Source organism: Gallus gallus, chromosome 1, assembly GCF_016699485.2.
Source record: "Gallus gallus isolate bGalGal1 chromosome 1, bGalGal1.mat.broiler.GRCg7b, whole genome shotgun sequence".
In the NCBI taxonomy this organism is placed as follows: domain Eukaryota; kingdom Metazoa; phylum Chordata; class Aves; order Galliformes; family Phasianidae; genus Gallus; species Gallus gallus.
Window position 1 is genome coordinate 91,652,731 of NC_052532.1, and position 25,950 is coordinate 91,678,680.

The following is a 25,950-nucleotide window of genomic DNA, read 5'->3' on the forward strand; positions in this document are numbered from 1 at the left end:
TGCCAGCAATGCATAGTTTAATCCTAACAGAAAAGAGAAGCTGCCTTTACCCCACATTTCTGTTAAGAACTAATTGGTTCCACGTTGCAAAATTAAAGCTATGAAATGCAACTGACACCTTTCGTCCTTAAAATGCTGGTTACGTATCACATCAGGTTTCTCAAAGGAAACCATTAGTCTGGGATGATAATACAGCCAAGCCTGCATGCCAGTGAGAGATTTCAAAGATATGGAACGCTGTGTGTCAAGGAGAGAGCCTCATTCCAATCCAAGTCAGCCTTACACACTTCAAAAGACAAACTGAAGTTTATAAAAAAGGATATTTTGAAGCCATTCACATATAAGTTTAAGAACATGATCACTGGGCAGTAAACTCAGAGTTTAGGAGTTGAATTCAGTCTCAACAAATGCCTTCCATTTACAGTACAGCAGAGAAGCATATAATTTATTTTACTGTCACAACTGGTTTTAAACACTTTGTGGTGACTCTTTTTTATTTACTAACATATTTTTCTAAAATGTCTTCTAAAACTTCTAAAGTCTTCTAAAACTGAAAAAATAATCCTCCCTGTACCTTCCTGTGCACTGGTGAAAATTCTACACTTCAGTCCTTTTCCCTGCCTGTAAATTAAATGCATTTTCACCACTACCTATGGGAAAACTATATATACAAAATTGTTTACAGTGTTAAATGCCTTCAAAATTTCCACTCAATTAACTTAATCAAATAAAACATTATGTAAATTAAGCTGCTCTGTCAGCAGTAACTGACGCATAGTATTTCACAACATTTCACATCTTTCAAACAGTTTATACTAAAATTTTAAAGGGTACTCAAAGGCTAATACTGGAAGAAAAATAATAATAATTAACCAGAAGACAACACATTCATTTTATTTCAATAGATCTGTCAATTAATTTAGACTTGTTCACATTTCCAAATCTTCAAAACCCAGACATTCAATTAAATGAAAAACTTATTTCAAAGGAATACCTCAGAACAAGAAGTCCACAGGGTACCCTAGTTCAGCTAACAGTTGAAAATGTGCCATCTAACAAATAAACCTTTGATTTTAGCTATTGTTACTATGAATTAAATCACTGAATGGCTTGGAATGGAAGGGACCATAAAGATCATCCAGCTTCAATCCTCTGCCATGGGCAGGGCTGCCCCCCACCAGCTCAGGCTGCCCAGGGCCCCATCCAACCCGATCCTGCACACCTCCAGGGATGGGGAACCCACCACAGCTTCTCTGGGCAGCCTAGGCCAGTGCCTCACCACCCTCTGAGTAAAAAGTTTCCTTCTAACAACTAATTTAAATCTCCCTCCTTTGAGTTTAAACAAATTCCCCCTTGTCCTGTCATGATCAGACTGTGTAAAAAGTTGGTCCCCTTCCTGATTATAAGCTTCCTTCAATTAGTGGGGGGCCACAACGAGGTGTCCCTGGAGCCTTCTCTTCTCCAAGCTAAGCAAGCCCAACTCCCTCAGCCTCTCTTCATAAGAGGTGGTACAGCCCTCTGATCATCCTTGTGGCCCTCCTCTGGACCTGCTCCAACAGCTCCATGTCTTTCTTGTGCTGGAGGCCCCAGGCCTGGATGCAATAGGGCTAGGGTGGGTTAGGTGGAGCCTCACAAGGGCAGAGCAGGTGACAATCACCTCCCTTGCTCTGCTGACCACCCCTCTTTTGCTGCAGCCTGTGGATACTGTTGGCGTGGGCTGCAAGAGCACGTTGCTGGCTCGCGTCCAGCTTTTTTTCCATCAGGATTCGCAAGTCCTTTTCCTCAGGGCTGTACTTATATCTGAGACTACCTTCACCCCGACCTAAGTGCAACACCCTGTACTTGGCCTTGTTAAACATCATTAAATACTCATGTGCCCACTTTTCAAGTGTGTCCAGGTCCTTCTGAATGGCATACCTCCCTTCTATTGTGCCAACTGTACCACTCAGCTTGCTGATTTCACTGTCTATATTGCTGATGTAGATGTTGAAGAGCACTGGTTTCAAGACGGACCCCTGAGGGGACACCATCCGTCACCAGCCTCCACCTCAACACAGAATCATTGACCACAACCCTCTGGCTGTGATCATCCAACAAATCACAGAATCATGGTGGTTGGAAGGGACCTCTGGAGATCATCTAGTCCAAACCCTCTACTAAAGCCATTCTTTATCCAACAAACAGTCCACTCTTCAAATCCATCTCCCTTCAATGTAGAAACAAGGATATAGTACCGGATCATGTCAAAGGCCTTGCATAAGCCCAGGCAGACATCATCAGTTTCCCTTCCTTTGTCCATCAAGCCACTACTCCATCATAGAAGGCCACCAAATGTGTCAGGCACAACCTACCCTTGAAGCTGTGCTGGCTTGTCTTGGATCACCTCCTCATCTTACAAGTGCCCTTAACATCTCTTCCAAGAGGATATGCTCCACAGGCTTCCAGGCACAAATGCGAGGCTCGATGGCCTGTAGTTCTTTGGTTCTCCCATTCTTCCCTTCTTGAAAATGAGAGTGATGCTTCCATTTTTCCAGTCACTGAGGACTTTGCCTGACAGCCACAGCTTCTCAAATATGATGGATAGTGGCTTGGCAATTGCATCAGCCAGTTCACTCAGGTCCCTGGGACGTGATGCCATCTGGCCCCACAGATTTGTATACATTTAGCCTCATGAGGCAGCCTCTGATTTGCTCTTCTATTACAATGAGAGGGATTTTGCTCCCCCAGATCCTGCATGCCAGCCCCCAGCAGGCAGCACATTTCTCCAGAGAGATTATTTGGGAAGCAAATGTGCGTCTCAGTACGGAGTCCCCAAACATTAAGACTGTTTGCCTTTTTTGAGTGGCACTGCTTCTGACTTGAGAACTTGATTGGACCATCTTAATGAGGTTGACCTTTTCCAGTTCTGAACCATTACCCACACCTTCTTTCCATCTCCAGAGCTTCCCATTGGTTAGCGGAACTTCAGGAGGAATGGGGAGGCTCCTCCTTCTTCTCTGATCAGATGAAGGTCCAGCCCCCCTCATCTTGCATATTTTTGCAATCTGTCTCCTCAGGGTTGAGAGCTTGCTTAGCTTCTTTCTCTTGTAGGGACTTAGGACAGGACTGTCAGTTTGCCCATGTCATTGCATGATACCACTGATTGCTGGATATTTCTCAGACTGGTGATTTTCTCCCACAACCTAGCCACCTACACAAAACGTTCATCAATCTGGGCACAATTGTGCCCATGACTTCTCCCTCCCTCCCGCTCCCTCTCCCCCAGTTCACTTCCCTCAGGCCCTTCATGGCCTTCCAGATTCTGCAGTTTCCTTCAACTGTACATCTAGGCAGCTCTGTCACTCATTGGGAAGTCTGTCTGGGTGCACATGTCAGCCTAGAAAGGTTGTAGCCCCCCATCTGAGTTTCTGCCTTAGCCCAACGGTTGTGGTGGATGGTCACCGTGTTTGTTTCAATAGAGTGCAACACCCTTCTGGACTCAGACGAGAATAAAATGGCTTGCTCTGTGCCCTCCTCCGTCCCTCAGTTCCCTGGCTATACTACATGGTGTAGCAATAAAGAGTATTAAAGTATTACAGCATTTATTATCTGCAGAAGATTTTCCATGCCCTTCTTGACTTGCTTCGTACATCCTTTCTCACATGATAACCAAAAGAGAAATTTAACACACACAGACAACCTCTAAAAGCCTATCATTACCTACACAGAGTAAAACAACACTACCACCTTCCTCCACTTGAACATTCCTGCCATACAGCAGGCTACAGACACTTACTAAGTGAGTAAAAACAGAGGGAAGAGACAATTTCAAACATTTTTCCAACTTCTTGATTAGCTGTAATGACTCAGATATTTTCACAACTTCTGCAGTTCCTCAAGTAACACATCACACAGAAAATCAATTAAAGAGGCAAAAAATTAAAGATTTCAAATTGCAGTTCCTAAGAGCTCAGATTACATCTTTGGGACAGGATTATTTATTCACACAGCAATCCTAGAGAACCTTTCTTCATCTGTAATGATACATATTCTCCTCCAGGAAACAGTACATAGAACAAGCACACACACTATGGAAAAGGAAAACAAAGAGGTAAAAAACTATTATTATTTGCAGATATATATATATATATTTTTGACCACACTGCTGTTTGACCTTCTGCTTATAAAAGCTGCAGGCTGTGAAACTGCCCATTTTGTCTTAGATCCTACAGCAGCTACTTGATCATCATCTCAAAACCTGAAGCGTTTTATGGTGACTTTATTATTATTTTTATTATTTATCATAACGAACAAAACAGTAGTTTTTAAGCCACATTAAAAAGAGTTAAAAAAAACACTCAAAGAAGTGGTTTCATTTATTTTCCACTTATTTTTTTTTGTAAAGAGGCCTGTTTAAACAATGCAAGCCAAATATCAGAGGGTTGCTAAGCCTTTCAGGATACGGTTAGAGATCCCATTTAAGACATCTAGCACAGAATCATTTGCAAGCCAGCCATATGAACAGTGCTTCTTTGAAGCAGCCAAAGCCCTTTTAGAAGTAAAAAGGAAGCAAACCTAATGGAACCTCTTCCTAATGTTAAAAATAGCAATCTCAACTCTGGAAAAGATGTAATCTCTCAGCTGCACTAAACACACTCCGAAGCCACTCCAACACTTTCTCACGAGCTGAACCCTTTCCCTCTCTGAAGGCAAACCAGGCTACAGATTCAAAAACCTTAAGTGTAACTACTAGCAAGAATTTTGCCTTCACACAGGTTTTAGCTGACAGAAATCCTGAGTTACATTTAAAGGTTCTGAAATATGAGTGCTCAGCCTGAGGTACTTGTAGCACAAAGTGTTTTAGCTCCAGACAGTTAAATTATTTACTTATTTTGTTACTGAGATGCCTGAAACATTTATTTTGATGGAGGTTATTAATCTACAATGGGTTGAGTGAAACAAAATAAGAGAGGAATGATCCATAAAAGGAATTATTCTCAGCCATTTCAAAATGTAACCAAGTGCTTATTCTTTATTTTAGGCTTACAGTTACTATTAGAGATCATAGTAGTACATTTCTCCTCAGATATACTAACACAAACATTCAAACTAACCAAACTCAACCAACATTTTCCAAAACTTTTCCTTCTGAGGCACACAGTAACAGTATTTCCATTTGAGGACACACAACACAAACTGGAGTTACATACATTCTGCCTCGATAAACTCCTATTTAAACTCCCTTCCACCATGCTACCCACACATTTTGTTTCTCCTTCTACATTTAATTTTTCAGTATCTGTTCTAGCTTTAGGTGTCAACCTCAGAGAGAGTATGGAAGAGTGGACTTTGAACACTGCTGCAAACAATCCCCAGCACTGAAGGACACAGCTCAAAGCACCTGTATAGGAAAACCGACAGCAGATGCTCAAAGAGTAAATTATGGAACAATGCTTACAACACGACGGACATTAACTGATATTACTGGAAGTCACTTGACTGGATCTTAACCTGTTTAAGTGGAGAAGTGGAAAAGCCAAGCTTTTTACAACACTTACATTCACAAACCTGCTTCCTCCATCTTAGTACAAATTTTTCCCCATCCACATGCACCCAAGACAACGTCATTTCAAATGGTAATCAGTTTTTTTTAATACACGTTGACACTTCATTTCAACAACATCACGTTACGCAAACAGACAACTCAGTATATTGTACACAGCAGAAGCTAGTACAATATTTTAAAGCTAAGATGAAGACAATGCACTGAGTATAAAATTTCACAACTACTGAATGCTTTTGCTAATTCTGACACTAATCTGTTGTGAGACTATGTTCCTTTTGTGCCAGACCATTTACCGTAAAATGGGATAATGCCTCTGTTACAAGGGATTAGAATACTAAGGTTTTAAAGCGCTGTGAAGTTGTATTCTCATTTATAGAACACTACAAAGCGCCTGATATTATCTTTGTCAGATAATGATTAGTTTCTCTTAAAAAATAACAACTTAAATTTCATTTGAAAAATATTAAGTATTCAGAAACAAACCTACCTTTCTGCTGTAAGGATTGGTAATAACCAGATTGGTGTCATCAGAACCAGATAAAATATATTCTCCTGTATCATTCCAGCAAATTGTATTCACCTGCATGAATTAATTAACAATTAAATTAGACTTGCATTAGAACTTTCACACTATTACAATCATCAACATACTATACTTATCCAACACTACAAAAAAAAAGGAGTTAACAAATGAAACTGAAATAATGCCACTTTTCATCAGCTAGCATGCACACACACACACCAAAAATTACTTTCAAAATAAACTGATAAGGGAATCACCCGCTTCACCTATGGCCTCTCTATTTGCAGCTCAGTTGTTTCCTTTGCTCCTGAAGAGTCCATTAGGTAAATTAAGCCTTCCCACAAAGATCTCCAATCCCTCAATTTTTATACATTCAAGTGCTTTAATGAAGCAAATATACTCCACAAAGTTCCCTGGACTTGAACTAGTACCACATCACTACATCTTCACATTGTCCAAATTCTGAACACCCGCTGCTTTATAGACTTCTCAGACATCACATCTTCTCAAGGATCCTGTGAAAAGCAACGTAGAATCCATCCCAGATCCCCCCCTGATGAATGTATGCATGCTGGAAAAGCCAAATCCTACAGTGAGGTGCAAAGTCATATTGGGAGAATATTACAATACGTTTCTTTACCAATTTTCCTTCCCACAATATTGTGTTCAGTACTGTGCTAATGACATAAAGCTGTAAACTCAAGATCCAGGAGACTCAGAAAGTATCCTTAAGAGCAAGCAAGTTTTTTCTTCCAGCAGAAGCTCATGCACAAGCTCCAAAGACTGTATGCATGACCATTATTATTTCAAATTGTCTCTAAAATAGCTTTAGCTGTCAAACTGCAGCCATCAACATTTTCCAACGGCTATTTTCTGCAGGCAGGATAACTGCTGTGATTTGATACGAGTGGACTATATCATTATTCAAAACTCTATTTTTTAACATTCTTCTCTTATGCTTTCTTTTGATTCAAATGTCTCATTTGTGTGAGCCTGAAAGGCAAAAATCTTTTTGTTTAAAATAAGAGTGCTCCTTTTAGTAACTATTTTATAGCTCAGTTGGAGTCCTTCTTGTTGGAGGCAAAGTTGCAAAATGAGCATTAGCTGTTTGCATGGATGGATCACATGGGCAAGTGGATTAATTACCAGAACGTTATATATTTGTTGATTGTTTATATTTAAATTAACTATAGGCACTCAAGAACACACTAGAAAATGAACAGAAATGCAAATGTCATTCTGTCAGTGTATCCATGTACAGCAGATCTGCACCTTCCATACTGCAGCTTTGGTTCACATTCCACCCCCATATTCTCAATTTCTATTAATACCCACTTGAAATGCAAAGTTATGAGAAATAACGGCTAGGGTGATTGGAAGTACTTAAAGGTTTTTATTGCAAATTTGTGCTAGTCCAGGGGAGAGAGAAAGAGTACGACAGAAGTTTATGAAATCATTTACAGCATGGCAAAAGTAAGAAATAATTTTCCATAGTTCTTTACAATACAGGAAATGGAGGGCCTTCAATGAAAGCATCTCACAACACATCCAAGATTAAGGGTGATTCTCCTATGGCATTTTATTAGAACTGTAATTCATTGCCATGGAATGCCCTAAACACCAAAAGTGGAAAAGAATATTTGCCAAAGAAAAATGGTCAAAAACAAAGATGCAAACTTCACTTCCATTTGTCCATTAAAGTCTGATGTGTTCTCCCTACTACACACTGGCTATGTCTCTGCTTTCATCAAAAAATCAGTACTGGCCACTGTCACAGCCAAGTTAGCAGGCTTGACTGTGTGATGTAGCTTGGCTACTCCTACAGCCCTGGCTGTCAGTCTCCAAGAACGACACATTCAACTAGCCCCTGGATCCATTCAACATGGAATTAAACTGTTCTGATAACTACAGTACTTAAAGTACATAGTCAAGCACAGCACAGTTTTACAGTTAGTGCTAACATGAGAATGTTAGCCTTCGTCTACATTTCCTTTCAAGCAGCTAAATTATTTTATGAGAGTGACCAGTTAATACACTACACTTCTCAGTGCTCAGCAGACTCTGCTGACCAACAATGAATTACCCCAATAAATACACATGCGCACAACTGAAAGCAGATGGCCAGTGACAGCAAATTAAGAAAAATCCTCGTGTCCCATTCCAAGGTAGAATACACACTCTTAAAATACTTTATCAAATGAGGAGTACCTAGAAAACTGGTTCATATTGCAAAACTGTTTATAAAAGCTATTACCTTCACAGCCACTCAATGCCCAGCTGAAAGCACAGCTTAACAGCTACTACACAAAGGCTTTGAAATTCTTCATGTTAGGGTCAAAGTAAGAGAGATGTCAGACTGAAGTGACAGAAAATTAAGATGAAGAAGACAGAGTATGTAATTAGCTTTTTTTCTATTAGGTATTCCACATTTTATCACCTGTATAAAATTTTGCTTGCTTCTCAACTAGCATTGAAAGGAAGTAGTAAGCACTTTTAATTTATCACTGAAATAGGTAAAAATAAATTTATCATAGAAACACAGAATCATCCAGGTTGAAAAAGACCTCAAAGATCAGCAAGTCCAACCACCAACCAGACCCACTGAGATCCACCACTAAACTACATTCCTCATTGTCATGGCCATATATCACCACCATGATTTCCTCAAAGAGAATACAGGAGGCAGCCAAGCCTTGAGACTGAAAATTCCAAATTCTACTCACTCCTTTGTAAGGTACCAGTAAAACTAACTCCTCTGTAAATAGAATATGTTAACAGTGTATAAAAAAAACAAACAAATGAAATAAAAATGTATTCAGAGACATATCAAAAAGATCTCCCAAACACAGAAGGGAGTGAAAAGGCACTACTTGTCACATATGGAGGAAGAACTAAGAACTACATGTTCTAGCGGTATGCTAAACATACTACTTTTAGTAATTCAAAGATAACTTTGAGGACTATGTCTGAAAAGTGACTTGCTCACAAATGCTCTGCTGAATGAGAGATGTATGTCAAACCAAACACTTGATACTGAACTGAATATCTATACATAGAAACAAGTAGTTATTCCTTCAGGTGATCCTCTCCCCTCCGATTCAGAACATATTATTTCTTCATACCAAATGATCCATCTACCTACATATTCTGTAATTCTACCTCATCAGTTTTCACAGGATTCCACCAATGTGTTTTAGAGTTGCTCTCTTCTCTACTTACCTCATCCTTAGTTGCTATCAGTCCAATGCAGCCAACTTCAAAAGAAAGCATCTCACCTAATTTTATACACCTACAACTGAGCTTCTCGCCCCCTTAAGCTCCCTTGAGAGCCAACATGGGAAACGGCAACTTCTGGGCTAAACTCTGAGATAGAAATACTCATATCCCAAACACAAAGGTGCTATGGTAATATTAAAGCTACAAAAATAGGAATTCGCCTAGTTATTCACAGAACTATCACCCTGCCTCAAAGATGTTGTGTCTGAATATGATTACACATACAGGTCTATTTTTTTTACAAGATCTCTCTCGTGTAATATATAAATCAAATGGTGGGTAGGAAGTTAGACTTCTATTCTCCATTAGAAAAGTAAATTTGTGCTTTAAGTATGTTGTTCATCTTTGGAAACACAGTTTTCTTTACATAGAACATGCAAGTCAAAACTTATTCCCCAGAAGAATACAAATGCCTGTAACAAAATAGCAAAACTAGAAACACTCTTAGTAAGACTCTATGACATTCACTCCTTATGTTTGAAATGTACACTGATTAAGCAGTTACAGTAGGAGGGGGTGGGAGGGAATAGACAAATATAATTCACCGCTGATGGCATAAGCGTTTTAGAGAGGAAGGACATCGCAATCCTTACTTTACTTTTGCATTTACAAAAGTAATATAGCACAAACATCTTATTGCAACAGCTGTAATTTCTTCATTCAGAGGATAGAGCTACGAGTATTTATTCACTGCTTCAATAATTCCAAGCACAGGCAAGTAAACCCAACTGGTATTTTAACTTGTTTTCTGACACTGGTGAATCAGTGTTACATTAAAGCATGAAGCCATTCGATGTTCAAACACATTTCTCTGTTCTGTGCTTAGTTTGGGTATTTAAAAGAATATCCCTTGTAACATTTGGAGCACTTTCAAAAATTAATCATTTAAATAACCAATATTTCAAGATTTTGTTTCGTTTTGGGTTGGTTTTTTTTTTTTTTTTGGTACTTATTGTCACTTTAAATAAGGATGCAGCACTTAATCATTTGTTTTTTAAATGTGAAAAATAAATCACTTAAAATACTAAGACTGCTTTAAGTCAAAAAAGCGCATCAACACAGCACAAAATGATTCCACTTAAAGATGGGTTCTAACTGAAAAGACAAGTATGTGTTTTCCTGGCACATGAGCTTAACTCATTCAAGTGCAGGATATGGTACTGAAGGAGAGATGTGGGATTCTGTCCTTCTTCAGAGATAAACTGTTGAATGCTTAAGAAGGAACAAATACCTTGGAGAATTCAGATGTAGGTCTCAACAAGCAGAGGTTTCCAGCTCAGATTTAACACGTGGTATTTGCATTTTTAAGTCAGTGAGCTATTACTGTGGCAACATCATCACTATTTAACAACATTTAACGAATGAAAAAAAACCAGCAAGTCACTTACACATCCATCATGCACATTCAAGGTTGCTTCAAGTTTTAATCTTTGGATAAATTCTCTTCTTCCTGTGAAGAAAAATACTAATTACAATACCCTTTTAAAATGGTAACATGAAGAACTGATTTAGATCCTACTAATGTACACTAGCAGGTATAAACCTAAACAGCAAAGAACCAGAATATAAGTGTCAGTCTCGAAACAACTCATATGGTTTTCACTTTACAAATGTTAAGATAAGCATCGCATTTGCTAGTTCTTCCACTACTTTCAACAGTGTACAAATGGCAACATGCACAGTTCACAGGTTGAAGGCTGCTCTGAAACAAACTGCTGTAATATCAAGAATAATCCTGTGGTTTTTTTGGTTAACTTTGCTGAAGACAACAAGTACAACATAGTTTCAGAACTAAGACATTTTGTATAAGGTATACAAAGGAGAATGTGTTTAGGTCTCCAGTAAAATACCATCCCACTTTCAGCAAAAAACTGGAAGATCTTTAAAGCATTTTCTACAACTCCACATTTGCTCTTAAGCTAGAGAAAACTCAACTTCAATTTTGTTATCAATGCTGCATCGAAGTGAAGTCCAGAACCACTGCACTTGATATATACACAAAAGATTAAAAAAAAAAAAAAAAAAAGGAAAGTTTTGGAAAGGTGATATAAAAAGTAGAGATGAAGGAGAAAAAAAAAGAAATCTATAAATGTATATTGACTACAACAAGGTCCCATGAACTTTATGCTCCTATCCGCATGCTAGCTGCCATCCAACTGCACTTTATAACACTACTACACTATACAACTGAAGAGCAAAAAAGGCATATTGAAAACAAAATCACCACTTCCCAAAGTTCTTAAATGAAAGCTAGAGGTATTTGATTAGAGTGCCTTTGTGTCAGGAAAATGGGTTAAAATGAATGTAATAATCCCTGGAAAGTATTTTCAAAAAAAGGCAAATATTGGCAAGCCTGATCTCTTCACTTAAATCCTAAAAGCCCGTAGACACCAAGAATATCATCTTTTCTATCCTCTATTTCTCTCTCTCATAACAAAACTCTAAGTAAGTGCTGTGCTGTTTCTGAATACCACAGCTACTGCATTCACTTCAAATTAACTTCCCCTCAAAGAAACTAAGGAGCCACAGAAAGAAAAACTGCAAGAGAAGAGAACCCTCCCCACATCAGAAAGCTCTATACTTCATGGTTTGTTTTGGTTCATGTGAAATGGGAGGCCCCATTTAGGCACCCAGCCTTACTGCCTCTGGCATTCCAGTACAAATTTGGAACCGTAGTTCCTCCTCTGTACTGTTTCCTCTTTGTGTCTTCACTTGTCCCATACACTCTCCTGAACAACAAAAAAAGACCACCTGGTATCCTCAGCTGATGCCTCACAAACCAGGCTGCCACAGGCCAGACACTTCACTGAGAAGCAGGCACAGAACATCAGTGCCACGCACCCTCAAAGACATGGGGACTCTCCAAGCATTACAAGCTCCAGCAGCTACAACAGCACCTCAGTAAATGTGCATCCAGCCTTCCCTCCTTGAAAAGGCATGCTTTGGCAGCCAGACTTCCACTAATACAGCTTGAGTACCACAGCAGACTGAAGAATATTCTTTTACGAAGGACTGTTTTTGTTTGTTTAAGAGGATGTATGACTGGGTGGGATGATTGTACAGCAATTGTTTCTAAGCACATCTAAAGCAGCTTTAAAAAACAAATTAAAAACATACTACCTTACTAATTAAGTGGTGCAGTACTCAGCATTAGCCTTTCTAGCCTTGTTTGACTGCAATAGCTGTAGACAGAGCAAAAATTCTAACAACAGCATATATTTAGAATCATAGCATAGAGTTAAACTTCTTTCCAGTACCTTTCCTACAGTGCTGGTGGGCTGTTTGCTACCCAAAATCAGGCTGATCTCAGAAAATTCAGATAGCACAGAGACTAATGATGAGTAAGAGACATTTTAGAAGTGTCAAAATGTTTTGCCTCCAAAAACCTTTCTTTCTTCATTGGCTGATCCGAAAGCGATGCCTCAATTTTATTATGTCAGCCCTCGATATCAGAGGCGGATGTTGGTGGTACGGCAGTAGAGGTAGAACCTGCCCATCAGTATCCCATTACATGTTGTTGCCACGTGACAGAAGGCAGCACAGGGGCAGTCTGACAAAATGGCGTCTGTCATGGAAGTATGTGTGGAGCAAACATGATGAATTTCTCCATGCAGAAAAAATGACACCCACTGACATTCACTGACATCTTCTCCTATGAGGAAAGGTTGAGGGAACTGGGCTTGTTTAGCTTGGAGAAGAGAAGGCTCCGAGGAGACCTCATTGTGGCCTTCCAGTACTTGAAGGGAGCATATAAATAGGAAGGGGAACAGCTGTTTACATGGATTGACTGTGATAAGACAGGGAGGAATGGTTTTAAACTAAGACAGGAGAGACCTAGGTTAGATATTGGGAGGAATTTTTTCGCTCACAGAGTGGTGATGCACTGGAACAGGTTGCCCAAGGAGGTTGTGGATGCTCCACCCCGGAGGCATTCAAGGCCAGGCTGGATGTGGCTCTGGGCAGCCTGGTCTAGCACTTCACTGCTAATCCTGGCTGGACTGTCCCACCACACCTACTGCATAGTCTGGATTTGCTGCCTCCTGACTTCTAGCTCTTCAGGCCAATGAAAGATGGACTGCATGGGCAACATTTTCCTAGCCGTACCATCACAGCAGCCGTGAAACAGCGGGTCACTTCCGCTAGTGCAGATTTTTACAAGCACAGCATGCAGGCTCATCACTGGCAAAAATGCACAGCTAATGGTAGTGACTACGCTGAAAAACAGTATTCTGTAGCTGAGAATTTGCTCTATCAAATAGCACTATTATGCCCTTTGTAGCTGTTGTAGCAGGAGACCTTACTTTCTGAGCAACCTGTGGTACTTGATAAAGTACTAAAATAAGCTAGAAGCAATCCACTCAGTTTTCTTCTTATCTTATAATGCAAAACTGGAGTCAGCAGATTCTGAATGTGTTTTTTCTTCCTAAAATAAAAACAAAACTACCCGAACAAACTGATCTGAAGAAAATACTGTTTCTGCATTCACTGCTTTTAAAAGCTGACTTAACAGTCCACAAAATCTTCGTTCCTCGTATTGCAGCAATGACTTCAGTAAGTTCACTGGTTTGGTGAAAAAGCTCAGCAGTAAATAAATATTATAATTTCCTGTTATTTAAGTCACCTGAATGTTTTTTGCAACGTTCATATTTTTTATCACATTAAACGGTATTGTTTTCAGTGCCCTATCTTGTTAACTAGCAGGCTACACTCATTCTTCATTCTTAAGATTCCTTGTCACAACTCTTATCGCTACACTTCCTAAAAGTCAAATTCTCCTCTTCAAGGACTCTGCACTTCTGGGTGACAGGCATCCTGACAAACCCTTAATTCTCATTCACCTACTGCAACGGCTACCTGTTCCCTCTGTCTTCTAGCAAAGGTGGCCCTCCTGGATCTCCCTTCACCTAAGACAGTGGAGGAGATGCAGTCTTTTGACAAAAGCTCGGAATAATTCTTTCTGGCCTCAAGACCTCTGCTGACTTTTTTTCTGCTAAACAGTGTGGACAGGCTCTGTAAAAGCCAAAAACTGCCTTTTTTTTTTTTTTTTGCTTAAATACGTGACATCGGAGAATTAATGAAAAGATGCCTTAATACATAATTACTTCTGTTCAAGTACAGTCTGTTTATGAGAAGGTCAAGTGACCAAGCTGTCATGACAGGCATTAACTCATTGGACATCTGTGAGGTTTGTTTTGAAACTCCTGAGGTCAAATTAGCTACGAAAAAAACAGAAAAGCAAACAAGCACTGTGAAATTTCAGATGGTAGTGGTGACCTCCTTGTGAAGTGTTTATGTATTTGAAATCTGGAGAGCTATCAAGCCAGCACTCTACCCACCCATTTTCACTCAACACCATGCACTTCTGAAACCTCAGGGGATACCACCATTCTCAGTATAATGATCAATGCCATTTTCAGGTGGTTTTCAATGCCATCCACCCACTTTCACCAAACACTGCACACTACTGAAGACTCAAGGTACAGAGACACCCTCAGCGCAGTGATCAATATATATTTTTAAAACATTTTTTATGAAACTAGACTACAGGACCATTCCCAAGGCCACATTTTATGTATGGAAGAAGCATCATCTGATGCACTCATCACACGAGCTGAAATATGGGAAAGCAGGCAAAAAAGAAAGCATAGGTGCTTACTTGTATGTTATCTCTTCAATATGCTACCCTGCACATAATGTCAAACCAATGATGTCTTGCCAACAAGCCTTTCCAGAGAACCACCTCACGATGGTACTTCAGAACACATGACAGCAGAAAAGCTCAATGCTTCAAGTACATAAAACCCTTATATTCACTCCAGATTTTTCCACTGAAGAAGTAGAGATCATCTCGTGAAGAAGCTCTAGACTTGAAAGTGCATTTGTGCCGTACAGAAATATAAGCAAATTTTGATCCAAAGCTGCACCATCACAGTATGTGAAACTGAAAGGTAACCTTTATTCTGAAAAACACGAATAGATCCTGTTTGTCAAACAAATGCTCATTTAAGTCAAGCTGGCTCTTCCTGAGGCCAAGTCCCTCGGTGCTTGCTTGCTGTGACATTTGAAATGCCCTAGTTTAAAACTGAAACAGAGCCAGAGCCTGTTCCCACTGCGGAGCACATAGTATCCCGCTCCAGGAGCATTTCAAAATTGCTCCTGGACCTCCGGCATTGAGTTTATACATTTGTGAAGCTGCCTCATGAGAGGATGACCAGTCCAGTTAATTTGTAAATGGTTTATTTGGCTGGACTGTGTCAAACTCCGCACAATGACTAAGTAGATATAGGGAGCTCCAAAAGTAATGCCTCCTATTTATTTCCGTGGAAATTACTGCAAAGAGCACAGCAACACTATTTGACAGAGCAAATTCTCATCTACAAAACACAGTTTCTCAACATAGCCATCACCATCAGCTGTGCATTTTTGCCAGCAATAAACAAGAGCCTTCATGCTGCACTCGTAACAATCTGTACCAGCGGAGGTGACCCAGTGTCGTTGTCACCACTGCTGAAACGCATCATCCACCACCTCACTGTGCTCACATCCACTGACTGGCGTCCAGAAACGCTCATCAGTGCTTGCTGAATGTCACTGGGTGCCATTTCTTTCACACGGAAGAGTTCAATGACACCGCTTTGATCCACGTGCACTCCCACCTCAGACACCATTCTGTCAGACTGCCCGTCTGCTGCCATCTGCCACACAGTAACAAAGTACAATGAAATATCAGCAGAAAGGTTCAGTCTCTACTGCCATACCACCAAAATCTGCCTCTGATACTATGGGCCAACATAATAACATTGGAGGCATTACTTTTGGAGCAGTCCTCACATCTTTTGTTTCGTGTCTCACTGTTTTTCCTTAACAAATAAATCTGAATATACTATACAGCAAACAGAAGTCTCCATACATCACACAGTTAACAGGACTACAGAAAATAAGCAACGCATTACATTTCATCAAGACATGCTAAAATCCTTGAACACAAATGGAAGTCTTGAAAAACACGTATTAGCTGACAGACTCAGAGCGGCCCCATTTTATACACACTGAATTTGTGACACGGGAAACTAAAGCAATTTATCAAATGAGAGAGTGAATCAGCAGTAGTGCCAGAAACCAAATCCATTAGCGTGACCCTCCGGTCCTTTGTTCCACACACTGTTAGATTTCCTAATAGTTCTGTATAAATGTCCCCCAAAACAGTACCATTTGCTTTTATCAGTGTTTAAAAGCCTACCTTTCAAGTTGCTGCGGACAACTGCTTCTTTATGATTTAAGTTCAGAACAGATAACCCAAATTCTTCCCTACTTTTAATGATAATTCATCTAGATTAAAGGTCTCAACACTGCACAGAAACACAAAATAGTTTAATTTCTGTGAAGAGACCTACTTGCCATTTTAATCTCTGAGAGCTTTGTTTCTAAACACTCAGCACCAGATGACTTAGTGTTAATCAAGCTTGCGCTTAAATCCTAAGACACTTCAGAATAAGCTTCATGTATTTAGAAGCACAGAACTTTCACATATTAAGACAGAAACTACACAAGGTACAATCCTATGCCCAGAATTCCAACCCAGCAGGTCTTCTGGTGGAGTCTCCTGGTGAGTATACTGATAAAAAATACAATCTCACAAGAAAAAACAAAACAAGATATGCCGAAATTAAAATAAAACAAAATAAAAAGCTGGCCCTGTGATGTTATACATCCTGGGATAATTAGTAACCATCCTGGAAAAGACTTCCATTTCTGTTTTCTTCTACCAAAGCTCCAAGAGTAAATTACTGGAGGTAATAACACAGATAAGATGTGCTTGCATTAGCAGAAGCGTCTGTAATTAACTTCCAAATGTATTTCAGATTCCAAATGCACCCACTCCTGAATGTAAGCTTGCATAGGGCCCCATCATTGACAAGACTACAAGCATTGGTGCTTTAAAGTGAATAATCATGAATAACTTGTTCAGTTGTTGGTTAGCGTCCACCACATTTTATGCTCGAAATATACTTAATAAATAAAAAATCAACTATATTAATATCAATTTTTAAAGGGTTCACATAGCATAAGCGTGGTGTAAATCCCAGGGACAGCATTTTATCTGCATATTCTAAATAACAACTCGTGAGAGACCAACCATGCCACAGTGGCAAGTACTAAGTGGATTTCACTGACAAGTACACCACATTCTGACAGCTATCCTGTCCCCACTCTGGCTGCCCACAGAAGGTCTTCTGTGTAGTTCTTGCCACACATTACAGCTGAGCAGAGGATAAATCAGTGCGGTTTTGTGACAGGAGAAAGGAAAACACACCCTTTTCGGCAGGTTGGTTATTCATTTGGTTCTTTAAAGCACTTCTTATGACACCTGAGGCTAACTAGAGGCTCCATGCTTCAGCAAGAGCAGAGGATGTCTACGAAGCAGAAACGGGATATGACTGCCCCAGTGCAAAAGTGACGACCGCTGGCAGCACAACTATGATCTTCTGTCACCTCCACACATTCAGGCAGACAACTACCATAGCACGAAAAATGGATGCATAGAAAAAGCTATTGGAATCAGCCCTTAAGCACACTGCCAGGTCCCCATTTGCCTCTCAGTGCCCAGCAGCGGCTGCTGCCTCTCCCCACCAGCTGGCACAACTCACGGTGCGATTACTCCCTGGCTGCTTTTGGACAAAGGTAAAAAAATAAAAATAAAAATAAAGAAAGTCTCCTATTTAAAGTTGCCTAAGCTAACTCAATCCACGTTTTTAAATAGATTAGGAAGCGATTAAACAGAAGCTTACCAGCATATCTAAGGAGACGTGCCTTCCGGCAAAAAAAAAGCCTTCTGCCTTTCCTGCAAAGACGTCTTGGTAAGACTGGGAATTTGGACAGGGCAGAACTGAAATGAAGCTTTTACCATTCAGTACACTTACCTCATTTAAAATACTGTTTAATGCTGGGCAGTATGGGAATTACAAGCCATCTGTTTTGGAGCGAGAAGTGAAGTAGAGACACACGGCGTAACAGATACAGATAAGTATCCCTGTGAGATTACATGTGTATAAACACTCAGAAATTGCCCAGGATTAGAGTTTAAAAAGAGGTGACATCAAAAGCTGAAGCAGAAACCTGAGTCTCACTAGTAGATGACTATCAAGCAACACCGACATAAATCGAATGATAAGCGGGCATTAAAAACAGAGGAAACAAAACCAGCCTTGCTTTTGAAAGTTGTTTGGTGCATTAGATCGCATGCGTTCATCCTTTTTCACTCAAGAGCATTTTCAGGGCATATAGAATAAAAACAAATAGAACCTCATTTTCTTTCCCTCCTTAGGAAAAGTAAATAACGGGAACTCGTTACAGAAAGTAGCTACAAAGCAATATAACCTACATTGGTGACATTTCAGTAGTTGAACAGAGCTAGACAAAGGTCACCATGTTCATCTCATGTTCAGTTCACAGGGCAAGGAAGGGTGAACCTCTTCTTCCCCATGATACCTATCAAATAGAGAGCAGCAGCATCCACGTGTTCAGTCTCCCAAGGAAAGCCTACACTCCATTCAAGAAATACATTAAAATTCACTGATGTTTATCTGATTGCATTTTGTTGTGTTTATATTTCAGTGTTTATTGAATCAAACTACGCTAAAGCATCTGTGACATATCTGAATCAGTAACTCACTGAACCTCAAAGGTGGACAAGGAAAAGCTGAGACCTGCACTTCGTTAGTGAAAGCTCCAGCTTACTTTGAAGGCTGGCATACCTAATAACGGACTGATCTTCTTCCTCATTGCCAGGATAGGACTAGTTTCAAGTATCAACAAGTTCTTGATACATGATCAGCTATATCCCACCGGGCTATTTCGGGGACATTTAAATCAAAGAAGATCAGGAACCACAAGCAAAGTCATAACAACTCATCATATTGCAGCGCAACATTTTAACAGTGACTGCACATATATGCTCAAAGGTCTGCCTTCGTGCAATTAATGGAAACAACCCAACTGGAGGAAGACTATAGGGAAGGAAAAAAAGGAAAAAGAAGAAGAAAAAAGAAAGAAAGAATAACTAAAGAGATCTGCCACATCACTGCCCCATCCTGAAACGTGAGGACTGCTCCGAAAGTATTGCCTCCTATGTTATACTGCTGGCCGTGACATCTGAGGTGGATGTTGGTGGTATGGCAGTAGAGGCTGAACCTTCCCACCATTATTCTGTTACATGCTGTTGCTGTGTGACAGATGGCAACAGAGGGGCAGTCTGACACAATGGCATCTGACATGGAAGTGTGTACAGAGCAGAGAGGTGTCACTGAATTCCTCCATGCAGAGAAGATACCATCCACTGACATTCATTCAAACTTACTGAACACTGATGGAGACGAATCAGTGGATGTGAGCACACTGAGGCAGTGGGTGGTGTGTTTTACCAAAGTGAAAGACAAGCCATGTTCTGGACAGCTGTGTACAGCTGTTAGACCACAAAAGGAAGAGTGTCTTGATCAGCACATCTGTGCATTTTGGTTAATGGTGGTGGCTGTTGAAAAATAGTGCTTTGTAGCTGAGCACACACTCTTGTCAAAAAGTACTGTTGTGCTCTTTTTATCTGCTGTAGTATACGTGGAAATAAGCAGGAGGCATTACTTTCAGAGCAACCTATGTACAAATGCAGAACACAATTTGTTTTTGCAGAAAGAGACAGCTTTCATGTATCCCAGACTCATTATTACGAGATCAAGGTGCAACAAAACGACGAAGCTGTCTGAAATACTCTGTATCAAGAAACTGGCAGTCATTTACAAAGCAAAAGCATTTCTTTTGTACTGAGCGACTTTAAAAGCGTACTGTATAAATTTAATGAAAGTACTGCAATCAAAAAAATGAGAAGGTACATAAAGCACGCGCAGATCTATAGACTCCAGCTGTCTGTATGGGAAGATTTAGACTCCAAAGTATATGAAGCAAACAATATTTGCATCCTAAGACTGAATGTAATTCAAATAGTCTAATCAAATATGCAAAGCTTTGGGACTACAGCACACTATTACGTACATTTATGTATTACACTATATATATATGTGTATATTATTATTTGTTCTTGACAACCATGAACGTGTGTGATTAACGTTCAGTGCACAGATATTACAGGAAAGGGTAATCCCTTAAAAACTAAAACGAAGAAAGTTCATTGGTTAGCTCATGTTGAGCAGGGGCGACAAAACTGAAGATAACTTAAAAGGACTCTCACGTTCCCAAAGGATAGAAAATCAGGTTTTTTCACAAATTAATACACATAAACAGAAGCTGCATTCCTATCAATCTCGCTCTCCTATTTCAGAACAGAGCGACCAAAGCGCCACGTAATCCTATATTCTGTGTATCAATTTTCCGTTTAACAGAAAACAAACTGAAGTGGCTGCCAACGCTGCAATTCCTGCTTTGAGGAGCAAGATGGGACAAAAATAAGGAAACAGAAACAGTAACGCAAAACAATGAAACCACAGGAACATACAAGGAAAAGGTAAGTGAGGTCAAGCCAATGGTACCATTAACTACGAGCAAAGATCACCAAAACGGCAGCAAAACAAGCCAGCAAATGTACAGCCGTGTGGCACTGTGCTGTGGACTACTTCCAGGCTTTCAAGTGCAACTGGCTTCTGTGTCTCCATTTGCATAGTTCAATTAAGCTACAGGTGGAATAATGTGGAATAACTTCACCAATGCAGAAAGCCATCACGTGAAACCTTCCTTATTTAGGTTATGCTGGTTTATAGCTATTTCCGTAGTGAGCTCCCCTTATGTACCAAATTATAGCTAACCAGCTTCCCTTCATTTATTACCTTGTCCAGATGATACTGCTACACTACATTTTCATTTTGCTTTATAGATAGCGTGCTACTTTCTACAAATCGCTGCATTAAAGCCTTTTAAATGGCTGTCCTGATCATCTCGGTTGATCTATTTGGAACTTAAAAAAATAAACCCCCTTATTCTTTATGTATTAGGACCACTCCCAACATTCTTAGAGCATGACTTGATACACGCATGCACTGTGCCTTTCAGCTATCTGGTAGCAGCTTCAATGGGATCATATCACAGAATTTGCTTCAGATGTATTCCCTTCGTTAAAATCCTCCAAAGCCAATCCGTTATCAACACGTCTCGATAACACACTGCTTTTTCAATTGCCCATCTGTATCCTTTAGAGGACAACACTCACGAAGTATAGCGTACTTACTGACAAAACATGAGCAACAAAGCAGAGCAGTATGTTTAAGGCAGTACCCAATCAAGGTTGGGTACCTCTCCAAGGTTTTAATAATTAACAAAGTAGCATTCTTTTCCTGCAACCTTCTGGTACGCCTTCCTCTGTACAACCACTGAAAATCCAACGGCCATACCAAATTTCCTGCCAGACGTATAATAGATGGGGCATATTAAAGGTATTTGGGTTTGCTTCAAAGATGTATTTTCTTCTCATTCATTCATTATACTGCAAATTTCAATTCTGATTGCAACAGTTCCTATTACTAAGAAAACATCACTAAGAAAGCAAATGTGGGAAGCTCGGCTGTCTCTGTCGGTCAATCTTATTTCACAATGCATTTGGTGTGCACCGGCACACACCAACTACTACAGAGCTGGTTTTCTGGGCACAAAACAAAGCACAGTGGAAGATGTAGTACACCAGAAAGTTAAGCCACAGATACTAAAATAGCAAGCAAACAAACAGGTGGAGTTATAGAGCTCCTTTTTTCAAGCAGCAGTTGACATGCCAGACTTATAAAACGAAGAACGGCATAAAACACCTCTCCCAATTATGTTTTTTTTAGCTGTGACAGATGTAGCCTCTTTAATTTATGCTGGAGAAGAAAATTAATGCAAAAGGTTTAGGATGCGCAATGTAAGAGTGCACCTGAAAATACCATAACATCAGAAGTATTATGCAAAGAATTAAAGAAGGGCCAATTAAATGCCCTGAGACTAACTCCAAGTCTGCAGCAGCACCAGCTACAAAGCCCTTACCTTGAAAGCTGACTTTAAAGTAACACCCAATCCTACCCACCTTCAGTAAGCCACTGCTGGCTGTACAGACCAATAATGTCACCAACTGTAACACAGCCAATATTGAAACTGCTGGCCTTACCCACCTTGTTCTTCAGCCCTACCTACGAACAGACGTGCTTCCAATCTGTCAGTAGTTTCAGTTTTGCCATGGCTCACCCTGGTAAAGAGGGGGAGCTAACGATGCCTGATGAGGAAATGGGAGAACTTGCTTAACTATCTGCATAATGATACACTTCCAGTTCTCCCTGCAGCAAAAGCTGCTGAAGCTTTACAAAATTTGACCACAATTAACCTCACTACTGCTTTGCTTACAGTTGATTTGTAGATCTCAAACCTTTCCTGATTCTTACAAAACAGCGTCAGAAAACAACAGTATTACAAACTGCACACCTAGACAAAAATACGCCCTAGCATATGAAAGCTTTCTTTGAGAAGGCGGAGGGAAGCTCAGCAGACAGCACCACAGCGCTCTCTCTAACAAATGTTGAAAGCTCCAAAAATTCCCATTACAAGGGAAGATGGTAGAAAACCAGATGCCAGTAAGAGTATCAGAGGCCAGGGAGAAACTACTTAGTCTGAAATTCGCTCTGACTGTCTCAAGCACAACTCCTGACAATCACTCTGAGCAAAACAGTGCGACCGATTCATCTCTGCAAATTATTTTAGACTAATAATGTTTCTGCAGATAACCCACTCTGCCAGTTAATAAATAAATATATATTAAAAGCAGTCTTCAGTCCTCTTCACGGCCACTCGGAGTCATCCTCAGCAGCACGGCCATCACAGAAAGCAAATAAAGCTGTCACGTTAAATACTTCAGAGGAATTATGCATCCACTTCCTTCTTACAAGAATCCCGAGCCATTACTACTCTAGACAGATAATTACATGCTATAGTTAACCTACACGTAGGCTCTCATGTTGACAACACCCAACACTTCAGCTGCTATCAGAACTGACTCAAGATTTCTTAGGAAAGCAGCACGTCTCTGAATTTGTCCTCCTAAATTCATTTGCCAGTTTCAAAGCAGAACTTAAATAGGAAACCACGGCTTACTAACACCGTTTTTCAACGTGAAGCTCAGCCTCCACCATGACCCAGCAGCAGGATTCGACCCACCAGCATCAGACAGGCCAAAGTGCACCAGAGCACAGAGTGCTTCTGCCAGCCTCCTAGAGCAGTCTGGCTTTCTCTGGAGACTTCAGATGCAAGCACTGTTTGAAATGGAGACTAATTAGCCTACAAATGCTGAAGAAAATGTAGCTACCACAGATAGACATAAGACCCATATTATCCCTCCAGCACCCAGAGAGAATTCTTAATGGATGATGACGTCCAGAGGGCACATATCAGGCACGTACACATTGGCCCACCTCCACTAGACCTTCCTTTGCAACTTTGTCCTAAACTGACCACGTTTGAGGACAGTTATTAGAAGATCTTACAAAATCAGGCAGAGTTTTGCAAGGATATAAATTCCCAGAGCGAGCCATCTGCATGGGGAGGCACAATGTGATGTGCAGATCCCTCTTGGAGCAGCTGTTTTCGAGAGCTGAAAGGGGCTATAAATAGAGTGCCACTTGATTGCCAGTTCACATGAAACCAAAACGCAGGGTAAATAAGAAACAGCAGTTCCTTCTTAGATGTGTCCCTCCAATGCATAGGCACCAAAGTACTGCCTGTATTTTATTTGGTAGCAAAATGATACTATCCAAGTCAATGGTTCTCTGTACAGTTATCATCGGTAAACACAATGTGTCTTCCAATGCATTATTAACTGCATTGTCAGGTTCTTGCTGCGAGACCTCTCTTCTGCTTTGCTGGCTGAAAAGGGTGGCCAGCAGCAAAAAGACAATCTATTTTATTCTGTATAATTGTTTTGACAAATTTACCAAAAAAAGGAGGGGGAAAAAAAAAGCATGGACAATGCATTTGTTTCATAGCACTCCTGCTAAGCCAAACCAGGACGCCTGTCCTTCCTTTGTTCTGGCCCTCAGGCTGCTGAGGAAGCCCGACAGGTACAGGTTTCACTCCCAGTTCAGATGAGCTCCAGGAGGACCAGCAACCACCACCACCCACATGACTTCAACACAGCCTTCATCCAAACAGCAACAGTCCCGCTCAGAGTTGCTGATATGTGAAAAGATGACCCATAACACACGCCAGGACAGCACATGAAAAGCACAACAGGCCTCCCATGGGTTAAACCCAGCCACAAGCAGACCACTCTGACAAGCAATCCCATTGGTGGGTGTATTTGGGCAGTAAATGCCATTTTGAGTACAAGTGTGATAGTTCTACAAGACAGGCACACTACATGCTAAGCCCAGAATGTGATTCCAACTCCTAGCCGCAGCCTAAGGCACAAACTTGAAGGAGTGAATAATACTTGCCACCACCAGTAACTATCTTAGCATGAATCCAGCTGGATGTCCCTCCTGTCCCAGGGAAAACGTCCTCAAATGCTACAGTGCTGTGGATCACATTCTGGTTCAGTGAACACCCATAACAATAAGATCTTACTCCAGTCACCAGAGTGATGTTTTTAATTGGTTATGTATAGCGCACGGGAGCAGTGCTCTGCATAGATCATCATAAAATTAGGACTGATTTCTACTGATGAAATTTCACACGTCAACTATCAGAGCCAGTGTAACGTCACAGCAAAAAGTCTCACAGTGCCCCTTAAAAACCTACACTCTGCAGCCCCAATTTTAACACGAGGCTTTTCTGCTCTAACAGGAGCAAGCAGAAGGAACACTCCTCACGTGCCCAGGCAGAGGGTCGTTCGCATCTGACCACCAGAATTAGGGGAGGCCTCATGGCGGCTGCAGCCCCTCACGAGGGGAGTGGAGTGGAGCGGCAGCGCTGAGCTCTGCTCTGTGTGACAGAGACAGGGCCCGAGGGAACGGCATGGAGCTGTGTCAGGGGAGGGGCAGCTGGGGGTTAGGGACAGGGTCTGCAGCAGAGGACTGCGGGCATGGAACGGGCTGCCCAGGGCTGTGGGTACGGCCCCCAGTGATGGAGCTCAGGGAATGTCTGGACGCCGCTCTCAGACACGGTTTGGATTTTGGATGGTCGTGTGTGGGGCCGGGGGCTGGACTCAGTGATCCCTGTGGGTCCCGTCCAACCCGAGCTATTGTGAGATTCTAAGTTGGGACAAGCCCCAGCTAAGGCTACCACACGTTGCCATCAGGATAGAAGCTACCAAGCCGAAGTCGGGAGGATCAACAGTTTTCAACCTCACAATTTTTCACACAGCGTTTACGAGCACACAGCCCCTGTATAGAAGGTGGAAGCCCCAGGAGGGGGCTCTCCTTTCTCCTTCACCCTTCCCACCCTGCCGAGCGCTTGGGGTCCGCGGACATCGCTCGCACACCGCCCCCGTTCCGCCGGGAATCGAGGGAGCTTCAACGGCAGCCAGGAAGACACCGCCAGAGCAGCGGGCACCCCGCGGCTCGCCTCGGGAGCGGGCATCGCTCCACCCCCGGGGCACAAAGCCGGGGATTCGCTGCCAGCGGAGCCCACCGAAGGCGAGAGCTCCGCG

General features: G+C 41.2%; 1 protein-coding gene across 17 annotated transcripts in view; it reads right to left on the reverse strand.

Annotated features, from left to right (window-relative positions):
• DCAF6 (DDB1 and CUL4 associated factor 6) overlaps positions 1-25,950 on the reverse strand; it is an 80,782-nt gene that overhangs the window by 54,246 nt on the left and 586 nt on the right. For all 17 annotated transcript variants that reach the window (XM_040664178.2, XM_040664163.2, XM_040664171.2 and 14 more), the window contains exons 2-3: positions 10,733-10,794; positions 6,033-6,125 (exon numbers count right to left, since the gene is read on the reverse strand). In XM_040664178.2, coding sequence (XP_040520112.1) covers positions 6,033-6,125; positions 10,733-10,794 — 155 coding nt within the window. The remainder of the gene's footprint in view (positions 1-6,032; positions 6,126-10,732; positions 10,795-25,950) is intronic.